The sequence below is a fragment of the Molossus molossus genome, unplaced genomic scaffold (assembly GCF_014108415.1).
Source record: "Molossus molossus isolate mMolMol1 unplaced genomic scaffold, mMolMol1.p scaffold_m16_p_23, whole genome shotgun sequence".
Taxonomy (NCBI): Eukaryota; Metazoa; Chordata; class Mammalia; order Chiroptera; family Molossidae; genus Molossus; species Molossus molossus.
This window is the reverse complement of record NW_023425359.1, coordinates 25,503,883-25,531,163: the sequence shown is the minus strand read 5'-3', so window position 1 is coordinate 25,531,163 and position 27,281 is coordinate 25,503,883. Positions and strand designations below refer to the sequence as shown.

Sequence of the window (27,281 nt, the reverse complement as noted above, 5' to 3'; positions counted from 1 at the left end):
GTGTGTGAAGCTGTGGGTGCCCAGGGCAGGGGTGCAGTTCCAGGTCCCTCCAGGGGCCAGGGGAGCTGGGCTCTGGATTTTCCCAGCCCCTGGGGGCACCTCCCCCTTGTCGCCAGAGGCAGGCACACCCTCCACCCCCGTCAGTCACAGTGGAATGTGGGAGAACCGGCTTCCAGCCCAGGACAGGAGAGGACACCTGGTGGAGGCGGCTCGGGTGGGACCAGGAGGGAAAGGCATAGGGTATTGGCCCCCTTGCCTTCAAGGGGCTTCCCAGGAGAAATGGGGCTGAGCAGAGGGAACCTACGGGCTGCCCCCACCCTCCAGGTGTCTGTTACCACCTTCAACAGCCTGTGATGTGTGATGTGCAGACTCAGGCTGGAGGTCAGTGCCTTGAGGGGTGGGTGGGTGGGGAGAAGCTTCCAGGACGAGGTCAGCGGGGCTGCGGGGCAGGGGCAGGACCTCCTGACAGTCCACACGTTCTCGCACAGGGCACAGGGCTGTCCCCAGGCGCAGCCGGAGGACTCGGGGTGGCCAGGGAATCAGGGGACAAGCGGTGAGCTGTGCAGAGTCCGTGGAGCCAGAGCAGCTGCCGGAGGATGAGCTCCCACCGTGACCTGATGACGGGCTCCTGGTGCTGCAGGTTTTCGTACAAACAGGGACTGAGCCACCGTGTCAGGGCTGATAAGCAGGACAGCGAGTTGGGGCTCAGGGCAGCGTCTCGGACGGAGGCGCTGACCACTCATCAGCCTGTTGCGTGCTCACACCACACGCTTGTTTTCCCTGAGTGAGGACACGTCTATGTCCTGCTGAGCTGTGCCCGTCCCCAAGCCCCGTGCAGGACCGGAGAGGCTGTGCTGACAGCCCGACCAAGGACAGAGCCACAGCCAGGGCCGGGGGCTCCCTCCAAGGCAGAACGGCACCTTACACTTACGTGTGTCTGCGCAGCCTCCCCTCACTGAACCCCACTCTAACTGCTCAACCCCCACGCTGAGGCCAGGAAGTCAGAACTCGGCGCCCGCTCTGAGCAGACTGAGTTACCAGACCATGAGGTCATCAGGCTCAGAGGCAGGTGCAGCGGCGAGGCCCTCGGCTGCGGAGGCTCCAGAGACACGTCACAGGCACATCTCTCAGCCCCGGGCCGGGGGGACGACGTGGGCTCGGGGTTCTGCTCAGGGTGCTGCCATCTGTGCCGTTCCAACCTGCGGCAACCTATCGCCGCCGTGTTTCCCTGCACCTGTGGGACCCACGCTCCTGCAGCTGGGAGCTCGCTACAAACGAGGCCCTGTCGCCTCGGGGTCTCCCCCAGTGATGGTCTCGGGACACTCACACCGGGGACACTTGGGAGAAGTTTCAATCAACCCACAGCTCTCATTTCCGCACAGCTCACTTAAAAAGGTTTATTAAAATAGAGACTGAGCCTTATGAGAGAATCACCCGAATGCAGCTGTTTGCACAGACTTCAGAGTCAGCCAGATGGGAAAGGGTTCTCCGCTGCCCCTGCCCTGAGGGCCGGGTGGGGCCTTGGTCTCGAGGGTCCAGAGCAGTCCCCACGAGTCACACACACACCAAGCCCGGAGAGCAGACCATCCAAGGGACGCCGACTTCGGGGGTGGAGCGGACACCAGGGGTCGGGGCCGATCGCTCTGAAAGCCTGCAGTGTGGAGCAGCAGCAGCCACGCACAGCGCGAGCGTCTAGCTGCCCGTGGGCGCCAGGATCTGCTGGACGTAGTGGACCACGTTGCTGTGGAGCTGAGAGGAGGTCGCCGCGAAGGTCTCCTTGGCGAGGGTCTGGGCCGCCGCGCTGCCGCCCATCATGGCGTGGTACAGCGGGAGGGTGTACTTCTGCTTCCCCTGCGGGAACACACACGAGCCGATGCACCTGCCCCAGGGTCTGTCCAGCCCCTGACCCGCGGGCAGGACCCAGAGGGCCGGGGTGAGGAGTTTCCCGACGTGAGCTCTCACTCTGGCATCGTCTCAGGCCAGAGGCGCACACACAGAGATGTCAGCGTTCACCCCGATCCAGGGCAGAGCAGGGACACCCACACTCAGCCCAGCAGGTGGCTCCACACCTCGGAGCTGGCCACACAAGGCAGAGGCTCAGCGCAAAGCTGAGGAACACAGGTCAGACTGCTGCCCGCGGGGGGACACCTGGGACGCAGGCCCTGGCTGGACTGGCTCAGTGGTTAGAGCGTCAGCCTGCAGACTGAAGAGTCTCAGGTTCGATTCCCGGTCAAGGGCAGGTGCCTGAGTTGCAGGTTTAATCCCCGGCCCCAGTTGGGGCGCATGTGACAGGCAACCCATATTTCAGTGGAATAATATCTTCCGATGAGGATTAATTAAAAAAAAAAGAAAACCTAGCCCTGGCCAGTTTGGCTCAACGGTTAAAGCGTCGACCTGCGGTCCGGAGAGACCCGGGTTCGGTTCCCTCTAAGGGCACGTAATTCGGTTGCAGTTTGTCCCCGGCCCTGGTTGGTCGTGTGGGTGGCAGCCACTCGATGTGTCCCTTCACATCGATGTTTCTCTCTCTCTCTCTCCTTTCCTCCCTCTCCCTCCCAGTCTATCTGAACAAAAAATGGAAAAATGTCCTCGGGTGAGGATAAAAAAAAAAAAGAAAACCTAGAATTCAAATGCACACCAATTTGAGTTCCCAAGTCCCCAAAGCACAGAGGCTCGGCAGGGCCGCAGTGGGCTGGGGACGTCCAGCCAAGGCTGGGTTGCACCGCACACCTGACCGGACCTAAGCCCGGCTCTGCCTCCAGCCCCTCCACCCGCCCGGGAGTTCAGCTCAGTGACCTAGGAGCCCTGGCCCAGCTCCAGCAGGGCAGCTCCCCGGGGTGACCGGAGCTGCAGCAGGTGTCTGGACCTGCCCGAACCACGGGCAGTGGGGGCCGCAGGCTCACAGTCCGTCACCCTCTTGTCCTCTATCGCCCCTTCTCAGGTTGGGGTGACCAGTGACTGGCTCTCCCCCAAGGCACCGCGGCCACGCTCAGCACAGGGCTGTGGGCAGACCCTCCCTGTCCTTCCCCTTCCTCCCCCAGAGATGGGCGCCGAGGCCGAGGCTACCGCAGGCCCACTGAGCGCGCCGAGGGCTGCGTGGGCCTGGGGATGTGGGGGACACCCACCTGGCTCTGCAGGAAGTCCTTCACTTTCCAGAAGTCCTCCTGGTGGTCATTCCTGAGCACGATCTGGCCCCAGCGCAGCCGCAGCTCTGCGTTGCGGGCACATGAAATCTTTGGGTACCTCTCCCCCAGTTTCTTCACGTTCCCTGGAGAAAGAAACAGGAATTTTCCAAATGACTTATTTTTCAGTGACGGTGTCATCATATGTCCGGTGACCCGACAGGGGTGGGCAGAGCCGTGGTCTCCTCCCTGGGATGTGTCAGCCCAGCCCCAGGACTGGCTTAGGGGGGGCAGTGCCGTCAGAGCACCTGCCTCTCACCCCAAAGCAACAACGTCCGATTCGCTCAGCTGCTCAGCCCCGGGGCTCTCCCAGCAAACACCCCGCGGCAGCATCCCAGACTCGCCGCAGTCACCCCGTCTTCCTTCCCAGGTGAAAGCACCCCGACACACCCTGCCCCACGTCCACTCCAGCGTAAACTTTTCCGCTCAGCACCCTGGGTGCCCATGGCCCTGGCTGAGTAGCGACCAGGCTGGAGCGGCTGCTGGGCCGTCAGCCCTGTACCTCCCGCGGCCGCCTGTCCACGCCTGCAGTCCCCTGTCCACGCCTGCAGCCCCCTCGCCGTCACTGGGCCCAGGATCACGGCACCCGCGCCACAGAGCAGCCACGGGGGCCGGGGGCCCAGCAGAGGAAGGAACTCAGAGCGACCCACCCACAGGACGAGGGCAGGACGAATGTGGGTTCATTGTCTGTCCCCACGTCACCCCACGTGCACCCACATCCCCCGCAGAGCGCTGTGACCCCGGCCTTCGCCCAGGGGCAGGTGTCCCAACTTCCTTCTCCGCGGCTCCCCTCGCCCGCCACAGGGTGCTCCGGGAGCCCGGGCGGCACGCTGAGGCACCGGCCTTTCCGTACCGGGAGGCAGAGGGGACTTCTGGAGGATCTTGTCCAGGAAGTGGACCAGCTGGTAGGTTTTCCAGGTGGAGATGTCCACAGCCTCGATGGCCTTCAGGTCCAGCTCCTCGGCCGCCCACAGCTGGGCCAGCTCGTCAGCAGGCCTCATGAGTGAGTCCCCAGGGGACAGATCGGGCAGGTACGGTGGCCAGCCCGGGGTATTCAGCCAGCGATCAAACTCAAAGCCTGGAGAGAGGATGCTGTCAGAGCGTCACCCCCTCCTGGCCCCTGAGCCCCGCAACTCTCAGGGGCCCCGCCCAGCTGCCCCTGTACCCAGACGCTCTCTCCACTGCTTCCCATCCCTCCCCCACACGGCTCCAAGCCGACTGGTGGTCAGACAGCAGCGCCCTGTGGCTCCCAGTGGGCCCCGCTGTCCGAGCCAAGGGGACGGTGCGTCCACGCTTCTCCCTGTGACCACGGCCCGTGCGGGCTCTGCGCCCCGGCTCCCGCGGCCCCATCCCAGCTGCACATCCCTGCCCCTCTGGTTGAGGTACAATGGCAGAGGGGCCCTGCCTGCCGGCAGCAGTGAGGACTAAACACGGAGCTGGTGGCCAGGCTGGGCGATCACCCAGTAATTATTAACTCTCATTAGTCAGAAGCTCGTGACCTTGAAGTACAGGCCTTTGAGCAAGGTGAGTGCACAGGCCTGAGCCATGGGCAGAAGGGGGCGCTGCCGCCACCAAACCACGGTGGGGTGACCCAGGGATCACCTTGCGAGGCGGGCTGTGCCCAGGGGCCTCTCATCCATGGGACAGGCCCCCCGCCAGGCAGCACTGGGCCTTCCTTCGCTCAGACCCACACGAGGCAACTCTGCTCCGGCCGCTGCCCCTGTGGGCTGCAGGGCGTCAGCCGGAGTCCAGGTTCAAGGAAACGAGAGAGGAAGGAGACGCCTTCTTGGGAAGGAGCCTGGGACCTGAGCCTGCTCCCGAGAGCCACCTGCTGGATGACCGGGGCGCAGCGTCCTTGGGCAGCCACCTCGCTCACCTGGAATGGAGTCCACTCGCTTCTGCTTCAGCTCCGGGAAGTACTCCAGGTAGAACTCCAGAAAGTCGTCGGCCAAGATGCTTTGGAATTTAAACTCATTGACGTAGGCCTGTGAAGAGGGAGGTCTTCTCAGCTGCCCCTCCGGCCTCCTCCACCCCGGACCCGCTCCTGCCCTGTGCTCTGGCATGCCGGCCCCACCTGCCCACCCTTCTCCCCCTTGCGAGGGGACGGTACCTTGAGAAACGTGTCAAACTTCTCCTGATCACCCACCAAGTGGGCCAGATAGGAGACAAAGCAGAAGCCTTTCTCGTAGGGGGTCTCATTGTAGGTGTCGTCTGGGTCAACCCCTGGAAGAGGACAGCAGACCAGGTCTGAGCATCGCAACCTGTCGCCCTCATGACTGCTCCGAGCTCGACTCACTGACTGAAAGGGGTCAGCAGGCAGGGCTCCAGACCCACCCTGCCTCCCTCGAGGCACCTCAACGGGGACCTTCAAGAGCCATTAACTGTGGACCTAATTAGGGAGGCCAAAGAAACCACCTTCCAGTCTCCTTACTCCTGGGACCTCACCTGGGCACAGGACTCAGACCCTCCAGTCCCACTGGTCCCCACCCGCACTCGCTCCCCTCCCAGGACACGGCTGTCCTAGGATGACCCTAGACTAGAAGGAGCAAACCGGAGCAGAAGTTCCTTCCCAGCCCAGGACACCAGGACTTCGACCCTCGACTCCACCACGAGGGTTCGGGTCAGTCACACGTGGGCCTGGACGAGTCCCTGGGCCGCTCTGGTGCTGTCTCACCCTCAGGGGGTGAGGGTGACAGTCTAGGAGACCCGGGGGACATGGCACCCACCAGAGTGGAGGTACAGTCACCAAGGATGCACAGACCCAGAGGGACCTGCGCTCGGGCTGCACAGCTCGGCCCCGCCCCCAGGGGAGTGTCCCGGGAGCCCAGGGACCAAGGCCAATGGGGGGGCACAGAGGAGCCTCCTGGACCTGGCTCGATCTTCACACGCAGCTTGTTGAGCGGGTTTTCCTCGCCGGTGACATCCATGTGCTGGCGGAGCAGCGCCCGTCCGGTGGCAGCTTCCAAGCAGGTGTAGGCAGGCCCTGGAGAAGGAAACCAGGGGCCCCAAGGAAGAGGGGTCAGCACGCCCGACCGTCGGGCGTCCTAACAGGAGGCTGCGTTGCCCCCTGCTGGCCACAAGAAGAACGACAGCAGACGCCTGAGCTCAATGCCTCCATCTCTGGGGACTGTGGGACAGAACCGCACCTGCCAGCGGTTCTGCACCTGGTTCTGTGACCCTAACTGCTGCTCTGGGCCTCAGGGGCCTGGTCAGCTGGGCTGGGGGATCAGTGCGTCCTGACAGGTACCTTTCCCCATCAACGCATTTTTAGTTTGAGAGACGGTAATTTGATCTTCTATGAAAACGAGTATTTTCACCTGACTGTTCCCAGCAGACAAGAGAAACTATCACCCAAAATTTTTCTAAGGGTGTCTACGTCTCCTTCTAGCTCCAAAAGTGACTGCAGGAAGGGGGCAGGGGGAGGGGACCAGGCGTTGGCTCTGCACAAGTTCCTACCCCTCCCAGCCTCAGCCTCTCATCTGCGCCGTGTCTGCAGGAGTCTTGGTGCTGGGGGAGAATTACGGGCTCTCGCTCTATAATCCGGGTCGAGTGTCAGTACAAACTTCCTGGGATGCACGGACAAAAGTGCAAAAACCCTTTCAAATGCTCAGATCCAGAAATTATGTTTCTAGGACTCGGTGGAAATCATCTGGGAGGGCCTGACATTCCAGACGAGAACGGCTGTCCCACGGGAACTGAAACAACGTATCTAATGATGAACCAGGAAGCATCCCTACTGCGCAGCTGAGAAAGTGCCGGACCCCAGGAAAAGCTTTGCTGAGCGAATTAAATGGGGGCGGCTGTTCCATCTCCTGTGGGCTGGTGCTTCACACCCAGAAAACTAAGAAAGGTCACACTGACCGTCTCCGAACAGTGAGACTGTGGGTCAGTATTTCTCGTGCTTTTCCACACATGCCAAAAATAGGTTTTGATCAAAGAAATAAGAAAACCATAAATGTTGTCTTTAAAGCACCTGGCCCACGGGGCTTTCTGCCACGAGACTGTTGAGAAAGTATTTGAAGCGCACACCGGGGCTCAGGTCAAGGGCCTGCCTCATCTGCTAAGTGGCTGGGGCATCTTCTAATTCTCTCTGGGTCAGAGTGACCCACACATAAAACGGGGGGCTGCAGAGGTGCTGAAGGACTCTTTCTTTCCCGGCACGAGCGGTGAGAGGCCGAGAGCATGACGACCGTGATGCGCTCAGGAAGCGGACCAGCTTCCCGGTGGACAACGCTGGGCGCTGCTCGCCCGCAGCAGCGGGGTGGCTCCAGCTCAGGCGAGCCCGTCTGTCAGCACCGATCTCTGAGCCCCCCGGCGCGCGGCCTCAGCCGGCTTACCGAACAGGAGAGTGGAGATCCTCCTCTGCGCGTACATGGTGAAACCCTCGTTGAGCCAGAACTCGCTCCAGTTGGCGTTCGTGACCAGGTTCCCAAACCAGCTGTGCGAGACCTCGTGGATGATGACGTCAGCCAAGGAGCCGTCCCCCGCCAGCAGGCAGGGGGTGACGAAGGTCAGGCAGGGGTTCTCCATGCCTCCAAACGGGAAGGACGGCGGCATGAAGAGCACGTCGTACCTGGGACAGTGGAGGTCGTGAGGCCCTGCCCCTCCCTCCCTGGAGATGGGGACGCTGGATGGGCAGCGAAGGGCCCGGGGCCGGTGCTGAGACAACGCCAGGCTCCTCCACCCCAGCTGCCTCGCCGGACGCTTTCCCGGGTCTGCTCTCCAAAACCTCCGTCCCCTGTTCTGCTTCCAAGCAGCACCGAGCTCACCAGCGGCCGCGGAGCCATTTCTCTGGCGTCCACAGTCTGCAGGTGCTAAGGGCCACCTGGTGTGGGGCAGCTTCCAGCAGCTGGGAGAGATGTCAGCAAAGGTCCCAACCTCCGGACTCAGCAGCCACCCGGCCCATGTTTATCACCTTGGTAACTGTCCCTTCCTCAGCACCAGGGAACCAGGTCTGGCTCGTCCCTCCCCCGCTCCCCTCTGCGAGGGGGGCGCTTGCTCCAGGAGACAGAACGGGACTGAGAAGTCAGGGCCATTACAGCCAATAGGAACCGCACCTTCCCCAGATGTAAGGTCCAAAAAGCTTCTCTCCCGTGGCCAGGAACTGTTCTATCACACCGTCATACTCCTCCTTGGCAGCCTCGACCACGCAGGGCTCAGCCCACACCCGGCTCCTGGGCACAGACGGGCAGAGAGGGCGAGCTCGGCTCAGACCGGCCCGGCCGTCCTGGAAGCTCCCTAAGAAAACTGGCCCCAGCCTCACGTTTGAGCCAAACTAACAGAAAAGTGTGTCCAGGGGACGTGAGACAGGTCCGCACCCGTGAGCACAGCCAGGGGGAGGGGGGAAGACCAGGGATCTCGGTGAGTCTCAGCTCCTGGGGGCCATGGGCATGGACTGGAGGGAAGACGAGGTTGTGCCCAGGGACATGGAGGTCTCAGCTCCGGCCTTTTGCTTAAAGGCATGAGGGGTGGGGGCACATCCGGGGCTGAAAAAGATCATCGGCCTCTAGTCCTGAGCCCCAGCCTCCCTATAGGGGACCCAGGTCAGCAGCTGTGACTGGTGGGACTGGCGATCCCATGGGGAGATGGGCCGCCCCCAGCTGATGGCGCCCCAGGGGTCCCCAGCACAGACGTCTCCACCCGCAGCTCCTGCCTGCGGGGCTCAGCCTCCTACCTGGGCCCCACCTCCGCAGAAACCAGGTCTCCGATGGCCAGAGCGATGAGGTAGGAGGGGATGGGCTGGCCCATGTGGAAGAAGAATTTGTTGGGCCCTCTCTTCTCCCAGGTGTCCGCGCTCATCAGGGCCGTGAAGCCCTCTGGGACCTGACAACAGAGAAGGCTGAGGGGCTGCGCCGGGAGAGACCAGGGTGCATCCACGGACACAGCCTGCACAGCGACCACAGCAACCCGACTCCTGGTCCCCACGGGCTTTGGGAGACCACGCCTGCCCTGAGCGGGTGGGATCTGGCAGATGAGACTTCTGGAGGCGGAGGGACTTTTCCTGGGTGACACGATTTACCAACAGGAAGTACACTGCCAGGCCAGGCCAGGCCAGGCCAGGCCAGGGCGGGTCCCACCCCCACCCCTTACCTCGATCAGGGCCGAGTAGGTGCACTTGACCGCGGGCGTGTCGAAGCAGGGGAAGAAGCCGCGGTTCAGGACCGCCTGCCCCTGGGTGTAGACAAAGGGCTTCTCCTTCCCCGCTGTCTGCTCGGGGGCCAACCAGCACACCTAAGGGACAGACACTTCAGAGCTGACCCCGACGCGACCGCAGTCCCCGGGGCGGAGTGGCACAGGACAGCTTCACCCACCACCTCTGTGCCACCCACGTGACTAGGACGGCATCTGCTCCTGTGTGCTCAGCACGCCCTGGCACCCACGCCAAGTGCGGCGTCCACGTCACAGGGCAGACACCGCAACAGGTCCACCCCTCACTGGACCCACAGGTCACCTCGAGAACACCAGACCTGCCCTCTGACCCTGTCACCCTGTCTTCCTCCTACGTCCTTCTCGCTGTGGTAGCATCTCCTCAAAAAACTAAAACCGCAGCAGCTGTGCTTGAACTTGTGACAGGAGACACAGAAAAGCAGAACCTAACTGGGAGGGTCCCTGATCGAGCGTGTTCTCCACGGTCGACGCTCCCTTTCAGAAGGGTGCATTCCCCACCCTAGGCACTGGCCCCGATTCTTCACTGTTTCCCGTGACCCCTGAGCCCAGGGCAAGTTGGAATGGTTCCTACACACCCAATCTTCACCTGCAGCAAAAACAAGTTCCTGCAGAACACAAAGCCCCGCACTGAGGATCTGGAAAATGACTCAATTCTAGGAAGTTTCAGAGAGGAAGTCAGCTCTGTGGTTGGGCGTCCAGCGTGAGCAGGAGCAGAGCCCGGGAGGAGGGAGGCTGCTCTGGCGGGGTGGGAGCCTGCCTGGCGGGCGGGGAGAGGGGTTCTGCACAGAGGCCTTGGGGACCTATTTAAAAAGCGGCGTCAGGACCCCACAGGGGCATACCAGACTTTCCTTTCAGTGTCTGTTTTTTTGTGTGAAATTCTGTGTTCCTCCCAAAGAGTCCAGCAGAGATAGAAAGGGGAGAAATGAGCCCGTCGCCGCAGGGAAACTGGACGACCTTACTTCAGCCAGGGGATCGGGTCAGCACCAAACAGCCACCAATCACACTGCCACTGGTACCCTCAATGTGACTGTGAGGGCAGAAAACAGGCCTTCCTCTTTGCCACGATTTCCCCACAGTTCAAAGCACCTGGTCATTACACCCGGAGACTACTGGCTCCCGGGCCTCACCTCCTCTGCGCAAACAGCGGCAGGACCAGGCCGAGCAGGAGGCCACACTCCTGCCTGCCCCTGTATCAGCTCCAGGCTGGTTAGCAGGAATTCCTCCTCAGAGTCCCCGCCCCCTCCAGACTGGCCCTTCTCGCTAGAACTCTGCATAAGACCTTTTTCTAGCTTGTTTTATAGACATGGGAAACATACTGGTGAAGACACCTCCTTAATGCATCTGCTGTCTCCTGAAGCCCAGACAGCAACTCCTCCAGGCAGACCCCCAGCATGTTCAACTGCAACACGGTCCCCTCCCTGCTGAAACTGCCCTTTACTCCCGACAGGGAAGGAGCCGCTGTCTCTCTCTGCCCTGCCCTTGTCTTAGCCGTCAACGCACAGATCCTTTTCCTGCTACAGGAAAAGAACAGACTTCCTTCTCCCTCTTCTCTGTTGTGAAATCCTGCACAAGCTGCGTCACCGGCCAAACTCTAACAATGATGGAACCCAACGGCACACAATTTTGCCCTAAATCTATAACGGCTCTAAAAAGTAAAGTCTGTTTTTTAAAACCAAAACCCACCACCCCAGTCTAGTCGTGAGAAAAAAAACAGGCAAATCCCTGTCATCCAAGGACATTTTTCCATTGATCTTCAGATAGAGTGGAAGAGAGAGAGGGAGAGAAACATCCATGGGAGAGACACATCGATTGGTTGCCTCCCGCATGATCCTGACCAGGGCCAGGGCCAGACCACAGCCGAGGTACATGCCCTTGACCAGAAATGAACCCGAGACTCTTTGATCTGCAGGCTGACGCTCTAACTGCTGAGGTAAACCGGCTAGGGCTTTTTGGTCTTTTTCTTTCTTTCTTTCTTTATTGATCTTAGAGAGAGAGGGAGAGAGAGAAACATTGATGAGAGAGAACATCGATTGGCTGCCTCCTGCATGCCCCCCACTGGGGATCTGGCCCACAACCTGCGCACGTGCTTTGACCGGGAATCCAACTGGCAACCTCTTGATGCAGGGTCGACACCCAACCACTGAGCCACACTGGCTGGGCCAGGGCTTGCTTGTCTTTTAATGGCACGAAGAAAAGAGAATGAAGGAGCAGGCAGTACACACACTACAGAAAGAATCTGAGGTGCAGCAGAGACGACCTCTGTGACTAAGGCACAGAGCCCCCAGGGGTGGCAGTAAAGGATAAATACAAGTGCCGTCTGCAGAGACCTTCCCAGTGCAGAGCACAGTTCTGCAAAGCGTGAATCTCTGCCATCATCTTGAGTGAACGCGATTTCGTCTTGATATTTAATTTCGAATGTGCCTACAGTAGGCAAATTCAGGGAGGACTTAATTTTTCCTGCTTTTCTGTTTCCAGGAGCCAGAATACAGCCGAGCAATCAAACACATTTCCAAATGTGGTGGTACCCCAGGGGCCCTGGGTTTTCCCTCGCCTCAGAGGTCGGTTTGCACGGCTCTGGAGTTTCACTTTTAAAACAAGTTCAATCATTTCATTCCCCGGGCGGTGTCCTTCGAGCCACTTGTAAGAGCAAAAGGCAATGGCCTGCCAGCTAAACCCACCTGCCACAGGCGAGCGGTCCCCTGTGAAACGCGACCCACCCGTCTCAGAAAAACTCCCCACGGAGTCCTCTCTTCTAGATGTCGGCCACATACCCTTCTGCCCTCTTCTTCCCAATGCCTGCCCCCCACTTTAAGATTTAGGAGTCAATCAGCAGTGAGAAGGCCATGTTAGTATAAAGCCTCGTATACTAGTTCCAGTTCTGAATTTTACTTAAAGTCTCTTGTTACTCAAAACCAGAACTTCAGCCCTGGCCGGTCTGGTTCAGCGGTTAGAGTGCCGGCTCACGGAGCAAGGAGTTGTGGGTTCAATTCCGGTCAAGAACATGCACCTCCGTTGTGGTCCGTCCCCGGCCCTGGTTGGGGTCCAGCGGGAGGCAACCAGTGTGTCTCTCACATCAATGTTTCTCTCTCTCTCCCCCTCCCCCTCTATCTGAAAAATGGAAAAATATGCTCCAGTGAGGATTTAAAAACAGTATCAGAACTTCACAGAAGTAAACATGTGATTATCTCGGTTCAGAGTCATTTCAGCCGGTGGCACTGAAGGGCACACAGAGCAAAGGACTAATTCACCAGCTCGCCATAAAGCAGATCAATTAGCTTTTTATCAGGGACTTGGACCCCAAGGCCCCAGGACACTAAATTCAGCTTATGAAGAGTTCCTACTATGTAGAAAACCTCACAGGGCAAGGACCCTTCCTCTGGCAGAAATGGAAACTAGACACAAGGGGTCCTGGGCGGGAGTGAGGCTGGGGGACAATCTGGACAAGTCACTGCAATTGCCAGAGGCGAGGCGGAAGGGGTGCACAGGACAAAGGTTCCCGCCCGACGGCTGAACCGGCCAGAGGCCAGAGGAGGAAAACCAGGGAGGCCTGCCTGGAGGAAGAGGGGACGCGGGGCGCCGGCCTCGGGGATGGGATCCTCCTCTCCCTCCGCTGGGGCACCTGGCGACACCTGCCACTCACCGCGGGCCCCGCACCGACGCGGTAGGTGAGCAGCACCTGGAAGCGCTCGCCCGCGCGCTGGGGCTGCGGGAAGCTCACGCACAGCGCGCAGCCGTAGCGCGCGAAGGGCCGCGTGTGGAAGCTCACGGGCTCCTCGGGGCCGGGCGGCACCCCCGGGCCGGGCAGCCCCCGCCGCAGCGCCACCGCGGTCACCTCCAGGCTCGGGTGCGAGTCCAGCCGCAGCTCGGCCGCGCCCGCGGGCACCAGGCAGCGCAGGTCCAGGGTCGCCGTGCCGCTCAGCGTGCGGCTCGCGAACTCGGCCCGCAGGTCCAGGTGCAGGTGCAGCACCTCGAAGTCCCGAAAGTTGGACGCCGAGGCCACGTCCACGGCCCGCGCGGAGTGCAGCGTCCGCGGGGCTGCGCCGCCGCCCGGGGCCCCAGCGCTCGCCATGGTGTCCGCCGGCTGCCGGAAAGCCTCGCCCCGCCGGCCACGTGCCCGCCGAGGCCCCGCCCCCGCGAGGCCCCGCCCAGCGCGCTGCGCCGCCGCCGGCCCCGCCCCAGCGAAGCCTCTGCCCGCAGGCCCCGCCCCCGAGCGAAGCCTCTGCCCACAGGCCCCGCCCCAGCAAAGCCTCTGCCCACAGGCCCCGCCCCCGAGCGAAGCCTCTGCCCACAGGCCCCGCCCCCAGCAAAGCCTCTGCCCACAGGCCCCGCCCCCAGCAAAGCCTCTGCCCACAGGCCCCGCCCCCAGCAAAGCCTCTGCCCACAGGCCCCGCCCCCGAGGGAATCTGGGCTGGGCCCCACCCCTGCCCCGGAGTTTTTCATGGAAGGAAATAGTATCCTGTTGCCTAGTTTTATAGTGTTAAAACAGTTTATGAAATGCTTATTTATTGGCCCGTTTCTCATTCTCTTTTAAATCTGAAAACTGGAAAACCCCTTTCCTGTGGCATTGGGCACAGTGCTTGGTGCCTGTTAGACATTCAAACATCCGCCTCGAAATGCCTCATCCTCTGAGCAAAGCGCTTTCCTGGAGCACCGACCACACGCCAGCCATCGGGCTGGGTGCCGGGGTACAGTCTAAGAAGTTGGGCACAGACCCTGGCGAGGGCCGGGACAAGGGCAGGGACAAGAACCGGTCCCGACACCACCTGCTGTGCAGTAAGGGAAGAACCGCGCTGTGGGAACACAGGGGCAGACACCCCGCCTGCTCTTGCCAGGTGAATGTTGCTGGAGGAAGAGGACCCTTGTCCTTGCTGTAGGGAAAACATTGTTGGAGTTGAGGTTTCTGGCATTGACTTTTTTTTCAGAAAGGGGGAGAGAGAGACATCGATTTGTTGTTTCACTTATCTGTGTACCCACCGGTTGCTTCTTGTATGTGCCCTGAGGATCGAACCCACAACCATGGCACATTGGGACGAAGCTCTAACCCACTGAGCTGCCTGGCCAGGGCTTATCTAGTGTTTTTTTCCCAAGAGCGTAAGTGGCCTCACCTCGGCCCCATCATCACTTCGCATCCCTGTGGGGCTGCACAGCATCTGGTTGGTGTTCTAACGGCTCACTCAGAGCAGAGGTTCAGGAACACCTCTGGGGAAAAGAGACACTGTTTCCATGACTACTGATTTCTAAATGCTTGCAATGGACCACATCTTGGACATTTCAAAATAATGGCCAGGAATCTTCCAGAGTTGAAAGCATAAGTTCATCAATGTCACAGGATACAAGATCAATCTATAAAAATCAATTGTATTTCCCCTTAGTAATAAACAGTAACATTTGAAATTTTAAAAATACCATTTAAAGAGCACACTCTCAAAAATGAAACACACGAGTTCAGCTCTAACAAAACATTATGTGCAGGATATTTTGTACAAAAATGATGCAACACTGGTAAAACTTAATCCCAATAAAATTCCCAGCTGGCTTTCTGTAGACACCAACAAGCTCACTGTAAATGTATAGGGATAGGCAAAGGAACCTAACAGCACAGCTGTGAGGAACACAGCTGGAAGGCTCACATAGCCCAATTTCAAAACTTACTCTGAAGCTATAGTGATGCTGGAGAAAGGCAGACACATAAATCAATGGAACACCACAGAGAACCACACAATTTTTAACACAGGTGCAAAAAATACTTGGAAATTACATCTGACAAAGGACTTGTATCTACATATATACAATGTAGGGTCATGCGAGGATTAGCCCGATACCCCCCATCAGTTGAATGGTGCCCGCCCGGCCAGCTGCCACACCGTTCATACCCGGATGTCTTCCCACGTCCTTGACATTCAGCAAGTCTCGCCAGACCCTGTCTTCGGCAGGCACGTACGCTTTTCCAAGCATGGCACCCTCCTCCTCCCCGCTGCCAGATGAATCCCCACCAGACCCTGGCTGAGTGTGGAAACTTTCCAGACCGGCTGCCATCGGGTCTTCCCCATGAGTAAGTAATAAAGGTTATGTTCTTCCCCTGGTCCCCTGATTGGTTTTGTTGGACTATCAAAGAACCACGTGGCACTCTGGGGAGTGGGGTTCTTACATTACATAAAAGAACTGTCAAAACCATACAAAAGGAAAAATCAAAAAACTGGTGAAGAGATATGAGCAAACAATTTATCAAAAAGATACAAAGATGGCAAATAAACATGAAAAGATGCTGAACATCACTGGTCCTGCGAGAAATGCAAATTAAAACCACAGGGTACCACTGTGCACCTAGAGTTGCTTAATTTAAAAAACAAGAACAAATGTCAGTACTACCGAGTGCATGAAGCCAGAACACTTTGGCAGGTTCTTCTACAATTAAATATATAGCTAACTTATGACCCTGCAATACTAGAAATTTACCAAGAAAAATGAAAACGTGTTTACACAAAAATCAGCAAGTGAATGTTTTATAGTTGTTTTATTCTAGTTGCCCAAAAACGCAAACCACCGTGTCCTTCAGCTGGTGGAGAACGAACAAATGGTACCTCTGTAAAACGAAATACTACCCAGCAACAAAAAGGAACGAAATGAGACACACACACACCCGGATAAATCTTAGATGCACTTTGGTAAATGAAAGAAACCAGGCCCAAGACTCCATTGTATGAGTCCATTTACAGGACACTTGCAAAGATGAAACCAGAGACAGAAAACCTATCCATCATTGCCACGGTGGAGGGAATGCAGGGGAGGGTTGACTATGAAAGGGCAACATGACAAAATTTGGGGGTGATGCAAACGGTGGAGGTGGTGATCTCTCTGCACACATTTGTCAAAACGGTGGAGGTGGTGATCTCTCTGCACACATTTGTCAAACTCCACAGAACTGCACACCACAAGGAGTGAATTACACTGAATGTAAATTTTTTAAAAACCCACTGGAGCCCTGGCCGGTGTGACTCAGCAATTAGTGTTGGCCTGTGGACCAGAGTCCCGGGTTCGGTTCCTGCGGGGGGCACCTGCACGCTTGCAGTTTGTCCCCAGCCCCAGTTGGGGTTGTGTGGGTGGCAGCCACTCAGTGTGTCTCTCTCGCGTCGATGTCTCTCTCTCCCTCCCTCTGTCTGAAGATGGGGGCAGAAATGTCCTGGGTGAGACTAAAATAAGATTAAAAACCCACCGGCCGGCCGGATGTGGCTCAGTGGATGGAGGGCCATCCCAGGGACTGAGAGGTCCTGGTTCCATTCCTGGTCAGGCATGTGTCTGGGTTGCAGGCTCGAACCCAGTAGAGGGCGTGCAGGAGGCAGCCAATCGATATTTCTCTCTCTCCCCCTCTAAAAAACCAATAAAAACATATTTTAAAAAATAATAAATAAATGACCCACTGGGATTAGGACAGAATGCACCCAGCAGCCAGGGACCCTGAGCTGGGCACACGCGCCCCGTGGCCACTCTGCGGGTGGGAAGGAGTGGACAGCACTCTGCTGGCAGACGGGCCCGGCACGACTGCGGACAGTGAGCCGGGGTCTCGGTGCTGGAAGTGGGAGCACGACGCTGCAACGAGCCCTGGGGTGCGGGGCTCAGGGACAGACGCCAGGGGAACGCCTCCGTGTGGGCAGGGTGTGGCTTCCCACGACCAGTAGCAGGAGCCCCGAGCACACACCCAGCATCCTGACTTTGCTTCCTGAGTGGCTCTCCAAGAAAAGGCACTAGGGCTCCTTGGAGAAGGCTGAGTCCAGGGCCTGGGCAGGGAGCACATGAGCCTGGGGCACCCTGTGGACCCAATGAAGTGCACTTGTGACAGTCAAAAGGTAGAAACAATACATCAACACAGTAATGAACAAATGTTACATACATACCGTGAAATATTAATCAGCCATCGAAAGGAGTAAAATTTTGGATGGATCCTAAAACATGCTAAATGAGATAAGACAGACACGGACAGACAAGTACTGTATGATTATACTTACACAGGAGACCTAGTCGGCCAATTCAGTGACAGAAAGAACGGTGGTCACCAGGGGCCAAAGGGCAGGGAGACCGGGAAGTCCCTGTTCAATGGGCAGTTTATGTCGGTGACGAGAAAGTTTTGGGCAGACATGACAAGTGCCACTGAACTGCACACGCTCACAAATGGTTAAAATGGTTAAGTGTCATATATCCTTTACCCGCACACAAAGATCACTCCATGGTCAGCAACTGAACACCACGTGTGCAGCCAAGGAAAGCCTGTGGTCAGCGCACCCACACGGAGGTCGCCATGCTCACTCGGTGGTCACTGTGCCCACACAGACGTGTGCTCCAGTTCACAAGGACACAGGCGGGGTGGGGGCGGCTGATCACACGTGCTTTCTGCCACACCTCATTTCCAGCCCAATCCGCGAACTGGCCCATCCTGAAACTCACCCATTTTCCAGGCCCAACCGGCCCCCAAACACATCCATTATGAAGACTGGCCTCAGGGGACTTGGAGCACATTCAAAACAGCATCAATTTTATTTTCAACAATAAACCAAACTGCCAGTGTGACCAGGCCTCCAGGAAGTCCCCTCACCCAGGACTGGGCTGTGGGAGGAAGCTGATTCTGGGAGGTTTCAGCAGCCTCAAAGGTAGAGTTTCTTGTTTTTTTCTTCTTTATTGATGTTAGAGAGAGAGAGAGAGAGGCAGGGAGAGGGAGAGATAGAAACATCGATGGGAAAGAACATCGATGGCCTCCTGCACACCCCACACTGGGGACCTGGCCCACAACCTGGGTGCCCTGACCCGGAATCAAACTGGCGACCTCTTGGTGCCTGGGCCGACGCTCAACAGACATCCTCAGAACTGAGAAAAGGTGTGCTTCCTTCCCAGGTAAAGGGGAGTGTGGGGCCTCAGCCTCCCACCGATCGAGTGTCTGCTGTGGTGGGATCCGCGAAGACTGCAGACCCCGCAGCTGGGGAGACGGCTGGACTAGACACCACACGCCGCTCGTGGGCTCTGCGCCCCCTGCCGTATCCGAGGACGGAATGTAGACTCCACGACTCATGGGAGAGGGAGGCTCAAGCCCCAGGAGTTTTATTGTTGTCTACAGAACACAAGGCAGGAGTCCCCAGGAGACGACGGCGCGTCCCACTGCTGTGCCTGTGGCCCGCATTTCCCAGCACTCGGTGTGTTTTCTCTAAGACATCGTTTACTTCCATCATACGCACACTCCACGGGAGAATAAATAAATGGACGATCTTCCAACACCCCCACCACATGTTCCTTTAGTAGAAAAAGTGCCCATGGTCTCTCTGCAGCCTACTTGGCCATGGTTGTCCCGCCTACGGTTTCAGAAAGTCTTCAACCTGGTGTCCTGAGAGCTCCCTGGACCTCCAGCTCCCTGTTCGAGTCCTACTGATACTGCCGGTAGTCTCCAAAGGGTGAGGACGGCAACGGGGCCGAAGGCAGCTGGGAGGGGTCTTCAGCAAACTGAGGACCTGGGATTAGATCAAAGAAAAAAATAATTTAAAAAACCACTGGAATATTATACAGTTAAGAACAAGTCCGTGTAAAGCAAAGCGATCAGCTCAAGGAAAAGGCTGTGCATCGGGCTGTAATCTCTGCACCTCTGCCAGGCTCCCACGAGCACCTCCGGGGGACTGGCCTCCCCCGCGCTGTAGCGTGAGCAGCTCTGAGGTGGTGAAAACGAATTAGAAACTGGCCAGCACAGTGAATTCCGAAGCAACGGCTGAAAACCAGAGGCGGAGTGTGAAGGTCCAGGCCACCCTGCCGTCCCACCAGCATCTGATGAGCATCTGACACCTGCCCAGAGGCACTGAGTCTCTCGCTAGGGGCCTCGCTGAAATCCAGTCAGACTGGGAGCTGTGGCCTCCTCCTAACTCTATGCTGAACCCAGGTGCCAACAGGAACCTGCAGCTGCCTCGCTCCCCTGCACACTGTCCTCGCCAGGCCAGGCCTGGGCTGCCCACGACACTCCGGCTTCCTGCCACGTCCAGCACGTCCTCATGTAGGCAGTCGAGCTGTCCGCAGCTGCAGGAACTGCACAGGCAGCAGCTGAGCACATACTCACGACGACGTAAGGGGCACTCAGCACACAACTTAACTTTCCACCCACACGTCGCCAGGGGAGAATCAGCAGCAGAGCCTTTCCGAGAGCAGGTGACCCTCCCAAACAGGAGTCACCGCCCACCACTCTTCAAAGCGAGGGGCACAATCAAATAATCTCATTGTCCATTCAAGCGTTGTTCTGTCTTCCCACCAGGAAGTAAGTCCTCGTTCACCACTGCACCCCCAGCACCTAGCACAGTGCCTGGCACACACGTGAGCAGTGACAAGTTGTCAGCTGACGACCCCTCTCGCTATGCACCTCCCTTCCTCAGCGTGACCAAGTAGCACTGACAGCCGAGAACTAGGAGGAACAACAGCAGCAAACTATTCCACCAAAGCATCTAGGCAGCTGTAGTTAGACCCTGAGCTCACATCCGGCTTTCCAGACAGAGCCCGAGCCTATTATGAGTCTCCTGACCCACAGCCTATTAATCCATAAAGTAAACCACAAACTACCACATCTTAGCAGACGAAACATGTTTTCTTTAAACACCAGGAAACCATCCCAAAACGTTTGAGTGATGATATTAAACAGAAAAAAGACTCACCATTGGGAAATTGTGCTGAGGCAAATCTTGTCAACAGGATACCAGCTCCTTCGATTAACGCTAGAAGAACACCGCCCATCGCAGCCGACCCGACCATGGCCACGGGTCCGTCTGGACAGGTTAACAACAAAGAGGTCACGTTAACAGAAACCTGGTTTAACGCAAGACGCAGTAAAGAACAGAGCTATCCATGTGGCTACAATCCACCCCATCCCCAAACCTGCTCTCATGGCTTAGACCAGTTGTCAATGAACTGTGGCCCACAGGACAAATGCCGCTCACTGCCCGTTCACAAACTTTGATTCACCGGTGTGCTGTCTGTGGCTTGCACACTATGATGGCTGAGCTGAGTAGCTGTGACAAAGACCTCACGACCCACAAAGCCTAAAATGTTTACTCTCTGGCTCTTCACAAAAGTATGCTGACTCCTGGCCTAAACTACTAAGCCCAAAGGAATTCTGGGTTGCTCTCCGTCCCAAAATTCCAGAAGATGGTTCTATGCACTTTGTCCACAACAACCCCACAGGACAGGCAGGACGATTAACCAGAGCCGATGAGGACTTGGCACAGGTGTGCAGAGCGCCCCCCACTCAGCAAGCAGGTGGCAGGCCGGGGCCGGGGCTGCTCTCACTGTGACGTGGGGGTCAGTGCTGCACACTCTCCTTCTCAAAGATTCCTAACAGATCCTCTTACTTTCCCCCCAAATCGCCCTACATTCATGCTCTACCAAGCTAAGCGATGCTCCATTTTACATATTCCAGAGGGCAATGAACCAAGAGGAGGTTTCCCGAGGTCTCGCGACCAGAGGTGCCCACAGTCAGTACTCACTTCTTGCAGCCAGGATGGCTCCTGTCAAGGCCCCACTCGTGATGGAGTTCCAGGGGTCCTCTTTCCCTCGGACTTGAACCAGACTGCAGTCGATCATGGAAAACAGACCTCCCCACACTGCAAAGCTACCTATTTTATTTAAAAACAAAACACACAAAATTTTCCTTGTCACCTTCCATATAAAGTATTATAATAAACAAGTTTAAGCAACACTCAGTATTCTTAGCTCTCACACTCCACACAAACACAAGCAAACACAAGTCTGAGTAAGTGCTAAACAGAAGTCAGAACACTTTTGCTTTTTAAACTTTTTTCGGTATTGATTTTTAGAGAGGGAGAGAGAGAAACATCGATGAGAGAGAACACAACTGGCCAACTCCTGCACGCCCCCCAACTGGGACTGGACCCACAACCTGGGCATGTGCCCTGACCGGGAATCAAACCGGCGACCTCTTGGTGCAGGGTCAATGCTCAACCACGAAGCCACACCAGCCGGGCAGTCAACACGTTTCCTAACAAAGCCTGGGCTGCATTACATCAAGCCAGAAAGTCAGAGCCGACAGGAATCAGCCAGGCCTGAACGTCAGACGGCCCCAACCACGGGCCTCTGCCCGCAGGGTGGACACAGCAGCACCTGCTCCCTGCACCTGCGCTCTGAGGGCTCCGCTTTCCTTTTCTCCATTAAGTGTCGCTGGGCATCTCCTCTACAGGAGCACAGGAGACCCGGCTCTTCTGGAACGCATGCCAGGTGCCAGCCTACATGTGCCAACTTGGCAAACGATGACAGTTACAACTAGGGAGCATCCCGGGGACAGAAATTTCTACTCCTTTCTCCTTTCCACCCTTACTCCTCCAGCATGAGACTAAATAAAACACCCCAAATCAGGGTACTGTGCTCTTCAAGTAAACACTTCCTAAACACCGTAAAAATTTATAAAATAAAGAACATACACACAGCCCTGGCCGGTTTGGCTCAGCGGTTAGAGCGTCGGTCTGCGGTCCAGAGAGATCCGGGTTCGGTTCTCGCTAAGGGTGCGTGCCTCGGTTGTGGTTTGTCCCCGGCCCTGGTTGGTCATGTAGGTGGCAGCCACTCAATGTGTCCCTTTCACGTCAATGTTTCTCTCTCTCCCTCTTCCTCTCTCTCCCTCCCACTCTATCTGAACAAAAAATGGAAAGATGTCCTCGGGTGAGAATAAAAAAATAAACACACACACAAAATCTAGAAAAACACCAAGATTTAACTGTCAGCACATCTGGGCGACACAGCACATGATCTGATGTCTCTGTTCTCCTTTTCCAAATCCTCTACAATGAACACACACGCCTGTACGTGAGGACCGGCTACACTCACAAGGGCTGAGACAGAAGAAAAACTGCACAAAGGAGCCCAGCCACCTTCCTCTGCCCGCTGAAATCTCACAGTAGTGCTGTGTTGTTGGCGGCAAGAGGCTGGGTTCCACCACAGGTCCAAACCAATCTCACCAGGACCCTATCCCCTTCTGGTTTTCACATGGCCCTACACCTGGTAGGCACAACCTCAAGTACAGCATGTGCCAGTGGTTCTCAACCTTCCTAATGCCACACCCCTTTAATACAGTTCCTCATGTTGTGGTGACCCCCAACCATAAAATTATTTTTGTTGCTACTTCATAACTGTAATTTTGCTACTGTTATGAATCGCCATCAGAAGTATGTGTTTTCCGATGGTCTTAGATGACCCCTGTGAAAGGGTCATTCGACACCCAAAGGGATTGCGACCCACAGGTTGAGAACTGCTGGCATAAGCCCTCACTTTAGGTCCAGTGCTAGATACCAGTTCCTTCTACCTCAGTATCCTATGCCTTAGAGAGAGAGAATGCCTGAGTGTCTTAGAATTACTTCACTAAATGACTCAAACAAGACTCTCACCCCTCACGAGAGTCTGAGATCTCCCCTCCTCCCAAGAATGGCCAGAGTAAGCTATGGTTATGGATGAGAATGGAGACGTTGAGTCCAAGCAGGGTGAGGAGGGTTCCCACGGAAGGGGAGGGGCACGAAGCGTCAGTGTGTCCATGTGGAAGAATGCCCGGTGTGGGGCAGAGACCAAGGAGAGAGGTAGTCATAGGAAAAAGGAGAAGATGAGAATGAACCCTGTGTGAGCTCGTGGTTTCCAATACGTGTAGCTATACAGAAACAGGTATGAAGTGCATATACATGTAAGTGGCTAGTGTGTGTCCACACGTATATACATTCATTCCAAGCTCTGGAACAGCAACACCCATCGCAATGATACATTCCAGTGCCCAGATTACAGCAACCCAGGCATATATGCCCCTGACCAGGAATCGAACCCGAGACCCTTCGGTGTGCAGGCCGACACTCTGACCACTAGGGCACTCTGGCAGGGCAAGACGCACATCACTAAGGGACGGCAGGAGGTAGTACAAGCTGCATCTGCGGAAACACATTTAATTTCCAAGCTTTTCTATCCTCTCTCTGCTCCCAGCTTCTGAATAAGCAACTCTACAAAGTGTAACGAATGTCATCTTTTCAAAATTGGCACGGACTTCCGCAGTGTCCAAAAGCTGCCTTGGAGAGGGGCCTGATCAGGTCACCGGTTTCTCTCGTGAAACCCGTCCTTGGCCTCAATTCTCCGCGGCCTTATGTGACCCCAGGAGCCATCGCCCCTGACTCTCACACCTCAGCCTGAACAGTCTTCCTTCTGGATACAAGGAGGAAAGTAAACGCACCTCTGAGCATCTGAAGGATAGACAAGGTTTTCAAACGGGTGCAACAATTCAAGCTACTTTCTTAATCAACCATAAGGAGAACCCACAGGGGTATTCACCCGCACCAAACCGTGAGGTCTAACTAACATCCGTAACCGGTATAACCCACAGCAGAGGAAAATAACGGAGCTTCATCTTCCGATACACAGGGAACGTCTGGAGCACAAATGGAAACACTTGGCCTCCGTACCTCCCAACTGCGGAGCCCTGGTTTTAATAGCGGTCAAGCTCCCTCGGAGTCTGTGGTTTACTCCCTACGGAAAAGGAAGCAAAAGCGTGTTAGCAGCACAGTCCTTCCAACCCACGCGCGGGCCGACAGGGGCTTCGGCCAACCGAGGTTTTCAAGGGGATGAGACACGACGCCCACTCACCACCGGAGAATTGCGAAAACCTTTGACGGCTTGAAAGATCCCGCCTCCGAGGGTGCCCATCGTGAAGGCCCCGCCACAGTCGTCCACAATGCGCCAGGGGCTGAGGACGGGCAGAGACAGACCTTAGTCCTGCACCACCCGCCGCCGCCCCGCGTCCCCGGCCCGGAACGTGCAGGCCCGGAGGACACCTGCTTCCACCCCTCACGCCGCAGACGACTCCTGCCTCCTCGCGCCCGGGAGAATCCCAGCCGCGGACACGGGGCCCCCGCCTCCCGGAGCCCAGCCCGACCCCGCGGGCAAAACCGCCGGGCCCTCGGCGGACACGCTCCGCCACCCCGGGGCCCGCGGGGCCCAGCGAGGCAGGGACGCGCCGAGGTCACCCGGCGGGCAGCGGGGGCAGCGACGGGCCGCGCAAAGGGCGGCGGGGCCCCGGGGAGGGGGCAGGGCGGCGGGGCCACCACGCCCGAGCCTGGACCCCTCGCCGTCCACCGCAAGGTCACGGGGGGCTGGGCGCGGGCGGCCGGCGCCGGGGAGCCGACGGGCCGCTGCAGCCCGCGCCGCCCACGGCTGCCGGGCCCGCCCCGACGACCTCGGAGCCTGGACACCGAGGACCGCGCGGGCGAACGGGCGGCGGCGGCCGAGGGCGCCGGGCACACTCACCAGGGCTCCCGCGCGTACTCCTCCATCTTGACTCCAGCGCGCGAGCAGCGCCGGGGGCGTGGGGCGGGGCCTGGCCCGGCGACGGAAGTCACTCGAGAGGAGGGCGTTAAAGTCTGTGGGGATTGGCTCGCCTCCTCCGCCCGCAGGCACTGGGAGCCCGGAAGCGTGAGGCTGGCCCCGCCCCGGTCCTCCGGGCAGCCGGTCCGACTCGGGGCGACGAGCCACCGGCTGCGAGACGTTCCGGTTCCCTGTCACCGGGGCGCGGTGCCCCGCGAGCAGCCCGAGGTCGCCTCGCTGGGTTCGCACGCTCCCCGGAATCGACCCCTTTCCTTGGCGCCGGCTGCGGGCTGCGCGTGAACAGGGTCTCGGTGCCGAGACCCGCTCGGGGCGCCCCATGGAGGGGTCCCCAGAGGACGCGACCCGCAGGCCGGGGACCCAGCGCCCTTCGGGGCTGCGGACGGGCTTCGGCCCCGGCAACCCCGCCGCCCTCGCGAGAGGAGCCACACGCGCCCCAGTTCGCCTGGGACAACGCGGGGAGCCCCCTCTCGCGGCTGGTACCCCGTGCCTAAGCTCCGACCCCCGACCGCACGGTTGCGGGGTCCCCCGGCCCAGCCCCGGAGCCGCGAGTGTGCGGAGAGCGCGCGTGTCCCCCGAGGCGGCGCCCGCGGGTGTCGCGGGGGGACGTGCCCGAGATCCAGAGTCAGGGACCGCGGGTCCCCCTCCTGAGCCCGGCCGGGGCGTGGACATGGAGGGGGGACCCGCCCCCCGCCCCCCTGCGTGGTTCTCCTCCCCGAGCGCGCAGACCCCCGCGGACGCAGGGGCTCCGGGTCACAGGCCACGACGGGGGCCCAAACCCCAGTCCCACCAGGTCCACTGCCCCGAAACCCGGCCGTCGTGGCCTTGGGGCCCCAGTCCGGCGGGCTGCTTGCTAGGCCGGGGCGGCCACGTCTCCCTTCTGCCTCGGCCCGCGCCGGCCTCGCCCGCCTTTCGGGAGACGTGGGTGCAGCCGCTCGGTCCCGGCCCAGGGCCCAGACGAGAGAACCAGAGTGCTGGGTGCCCAGACCTCGCAGTGTCTGAGGCTATGCCGCCTTCCTGTGTTACCCCGTTTCTCTGTCCAGTGACTGCAGGCCCGGGAGGCGGTGCTCTGTTTCTCTAGGTACTTGTAACATCCTCACCCCCTTGCCCAGGGCCCCGCGAGGCTTGATAAGGTCACACACCTCAGATTTGAGTCCGTGTCATTTGACTCCAGAGCCCGTGGCCTTATCTGCCATCCTACACGGCCACCCTGTATTCCTGAACCACCGTGAGTAGTTACCGGGTTCTGTCCCCCTTCCCCGCACAGGCTGCGTTCTGGCTCAAGTGTGGGGACTCTTGCCTCCCTTTGTCTCCCCAGCCCTCTCTCTCTGGGGAGCAGGCCATTGCTGGCATCCTCTGACCCCCACGATGAACCTGTTTCAGGTGGAACTGGAGTCTGAGCTCGGAAGACCTTGCCCCTCATTGCAGGGGCTGGGGAAGGCCGCAGTGCTGGGCTCGGGGCTCCCCAATCCTCCATCCTCACCGTGATGCCTCCGGGAGAAAGACTGGGAGCCTGTGAGAAGTCACAGGAGCCCTGCAGCTCGAGGGAGCAAACGGCTTCAGACTGGGTCAGAGCCCAAGGGCCTGCGTGTGGGGTTGTGGGGCCTGTGGCAGAGAAGATTCCGGGCTGTGCGCAGAGGTGCTTGCTGGGGAGGCTGAGTCCCGCCCTTGCAGCCGGGGAGCTGGGGACTGAGGTTCAGCAGGGCAGAGGCTACTGAAACCCGAGGGCGACAAGGGAACCAGGTGGCACAGGGCTGAAGGTGGGTGTTTGTGAAGAATCCGGCCCTGGTTCCTCTTCAGGAGGAAGCGTCGTTGGAGGCTGGGAGAGCTGCTCTCAGCTGATGGGACTAGAGGTGTCGGGTGGTTCCAGAGCCAGGGATCCTGGAGGTGACGCTTCCTCCTGGAAGCCCTCCTGGGCTGCAGTGAGCCTGAGGACTGCTGGGTGGGGAGGGAGCCAGGGAGGGGTGCACACAGCACCCTGCCACCAACTATAGGAAGAGAGATTTTTAAAAGTTACAGCCCCAGCCGGTGTGGCTCAGTGGTTGAGCGTCGACCCATGCACCAACAGGGCACACGCCCAGGTCGTGGGCCCATACCCAGTGGGGGCCGTGTAGGAGGCGGCCAGTCGATGTTCTTTCTCATGGATGTTTCTCTCTCCCCCTCTTCCCTTCCTCTCTAAAGTCAATAAAATAAAATTGAAAAGACAATTAGAATAACTGTTGATAATCGAGGGTTTGCCTATATCTGGTATAACAACTGAGTGTTTCCTGTGTCTGTATGAATTTAATGTTCACAACAACTGTACAAGGTCGGTACCCTGCTGTTCAGGCTTCAGACGGTGAGGCCGAGTCTCAGAGAAGGTGGCTGGCCCGGAGTCGCGCGGCCGGTAAACAGCAACAGGAAGACCTGACACAGGTGGGTTGGCCTGGAGGGGCCACGCTTCTGTTGTTGATTGTGGTAAGACTGGTGTATACGATGACACGCACTTCAGTGCACGACGTTATAATCCGATGCTCGTCTACACTGCACGGTGTTCACCGTCCGTCACCAGTGGATCCTGTC

The 27,281-nt window shown here is 58.2% G+C and overlaps 2 protein-coding genes across 3 annotated transcripts; both read right to left on the bottom strand.

Moving 5' to 3' along the window:
* Positions 1-1,385: 1,385 nt before the first annotated feature.
* On the bottom strand, positions 1,386-13,416 carry LOC118640618 (arginyl aminopeptidase). 2 transcript variants are annotated; one of them, XM_036277563.1, is made up of 11 exons: positions 12,988-13,416; positions 9,270-9,410; positions 8,854-9,002; positions 8,237-8,353; positions 7,517-7,752; positions 6,049-6,162; positions 5,290-5,402; positions 5,056-5,164; positions 4,033-4,257; positions 3,123-3,265; positions 1,386-1,851 (listed from the first exon to the last, which is right to left on the bottom strand). In XM_036277563.1, the coding sequence occupies exons 1-11, from the start codon at positions 13,414-13,416 to the stop codon at positions 1,693-1,695; spliced, it is 1,935 nt and encodes a 644-aa protein (XP_036133456.1). In that variant the 3' UTR covers positions 1,386-1,692. The 2 variants fall into 2 exon arrangements, with proteins under 2 accessions (XP_036133456.1, XP_036133457.1); XM_036277564.1 differs by lacking the exon at positions 12,988-13,416 and adding an exon at positions 10,475-10,977.
* Positions 13,417-18,407: 4,991 nt separating this feature from the next.
* On the bottom strand, positions 18,408-24,697 carry TIMM17A (translocase of inner mitochondrial membrane 17A). The gene is made up of 6 exons (XM_036277470.1): positions 24,645-24,697; positions 23,985-24,084; positions 23,804-23,867; positions 20,846-20,974; positions 20,018-20,128; positions 18,408-18,838 (listed from the first exon to the last, which is right to left on the bottom strand). The coding sequence occupies exons 1-6, from the start codon at positions 24,668-24,670 to the stop codon at positions 18,753-18,755; spliced, it is 516 nt and encodes a 171-aa protein (XP_036133363.1). The 5' UTR covers positions 24,671-24,697; the 3' UTR covers positions 18,408-18,752.
* Between the last annotated feature and the right edge of the window lie 2,584 nt (positions 24,698-27,281).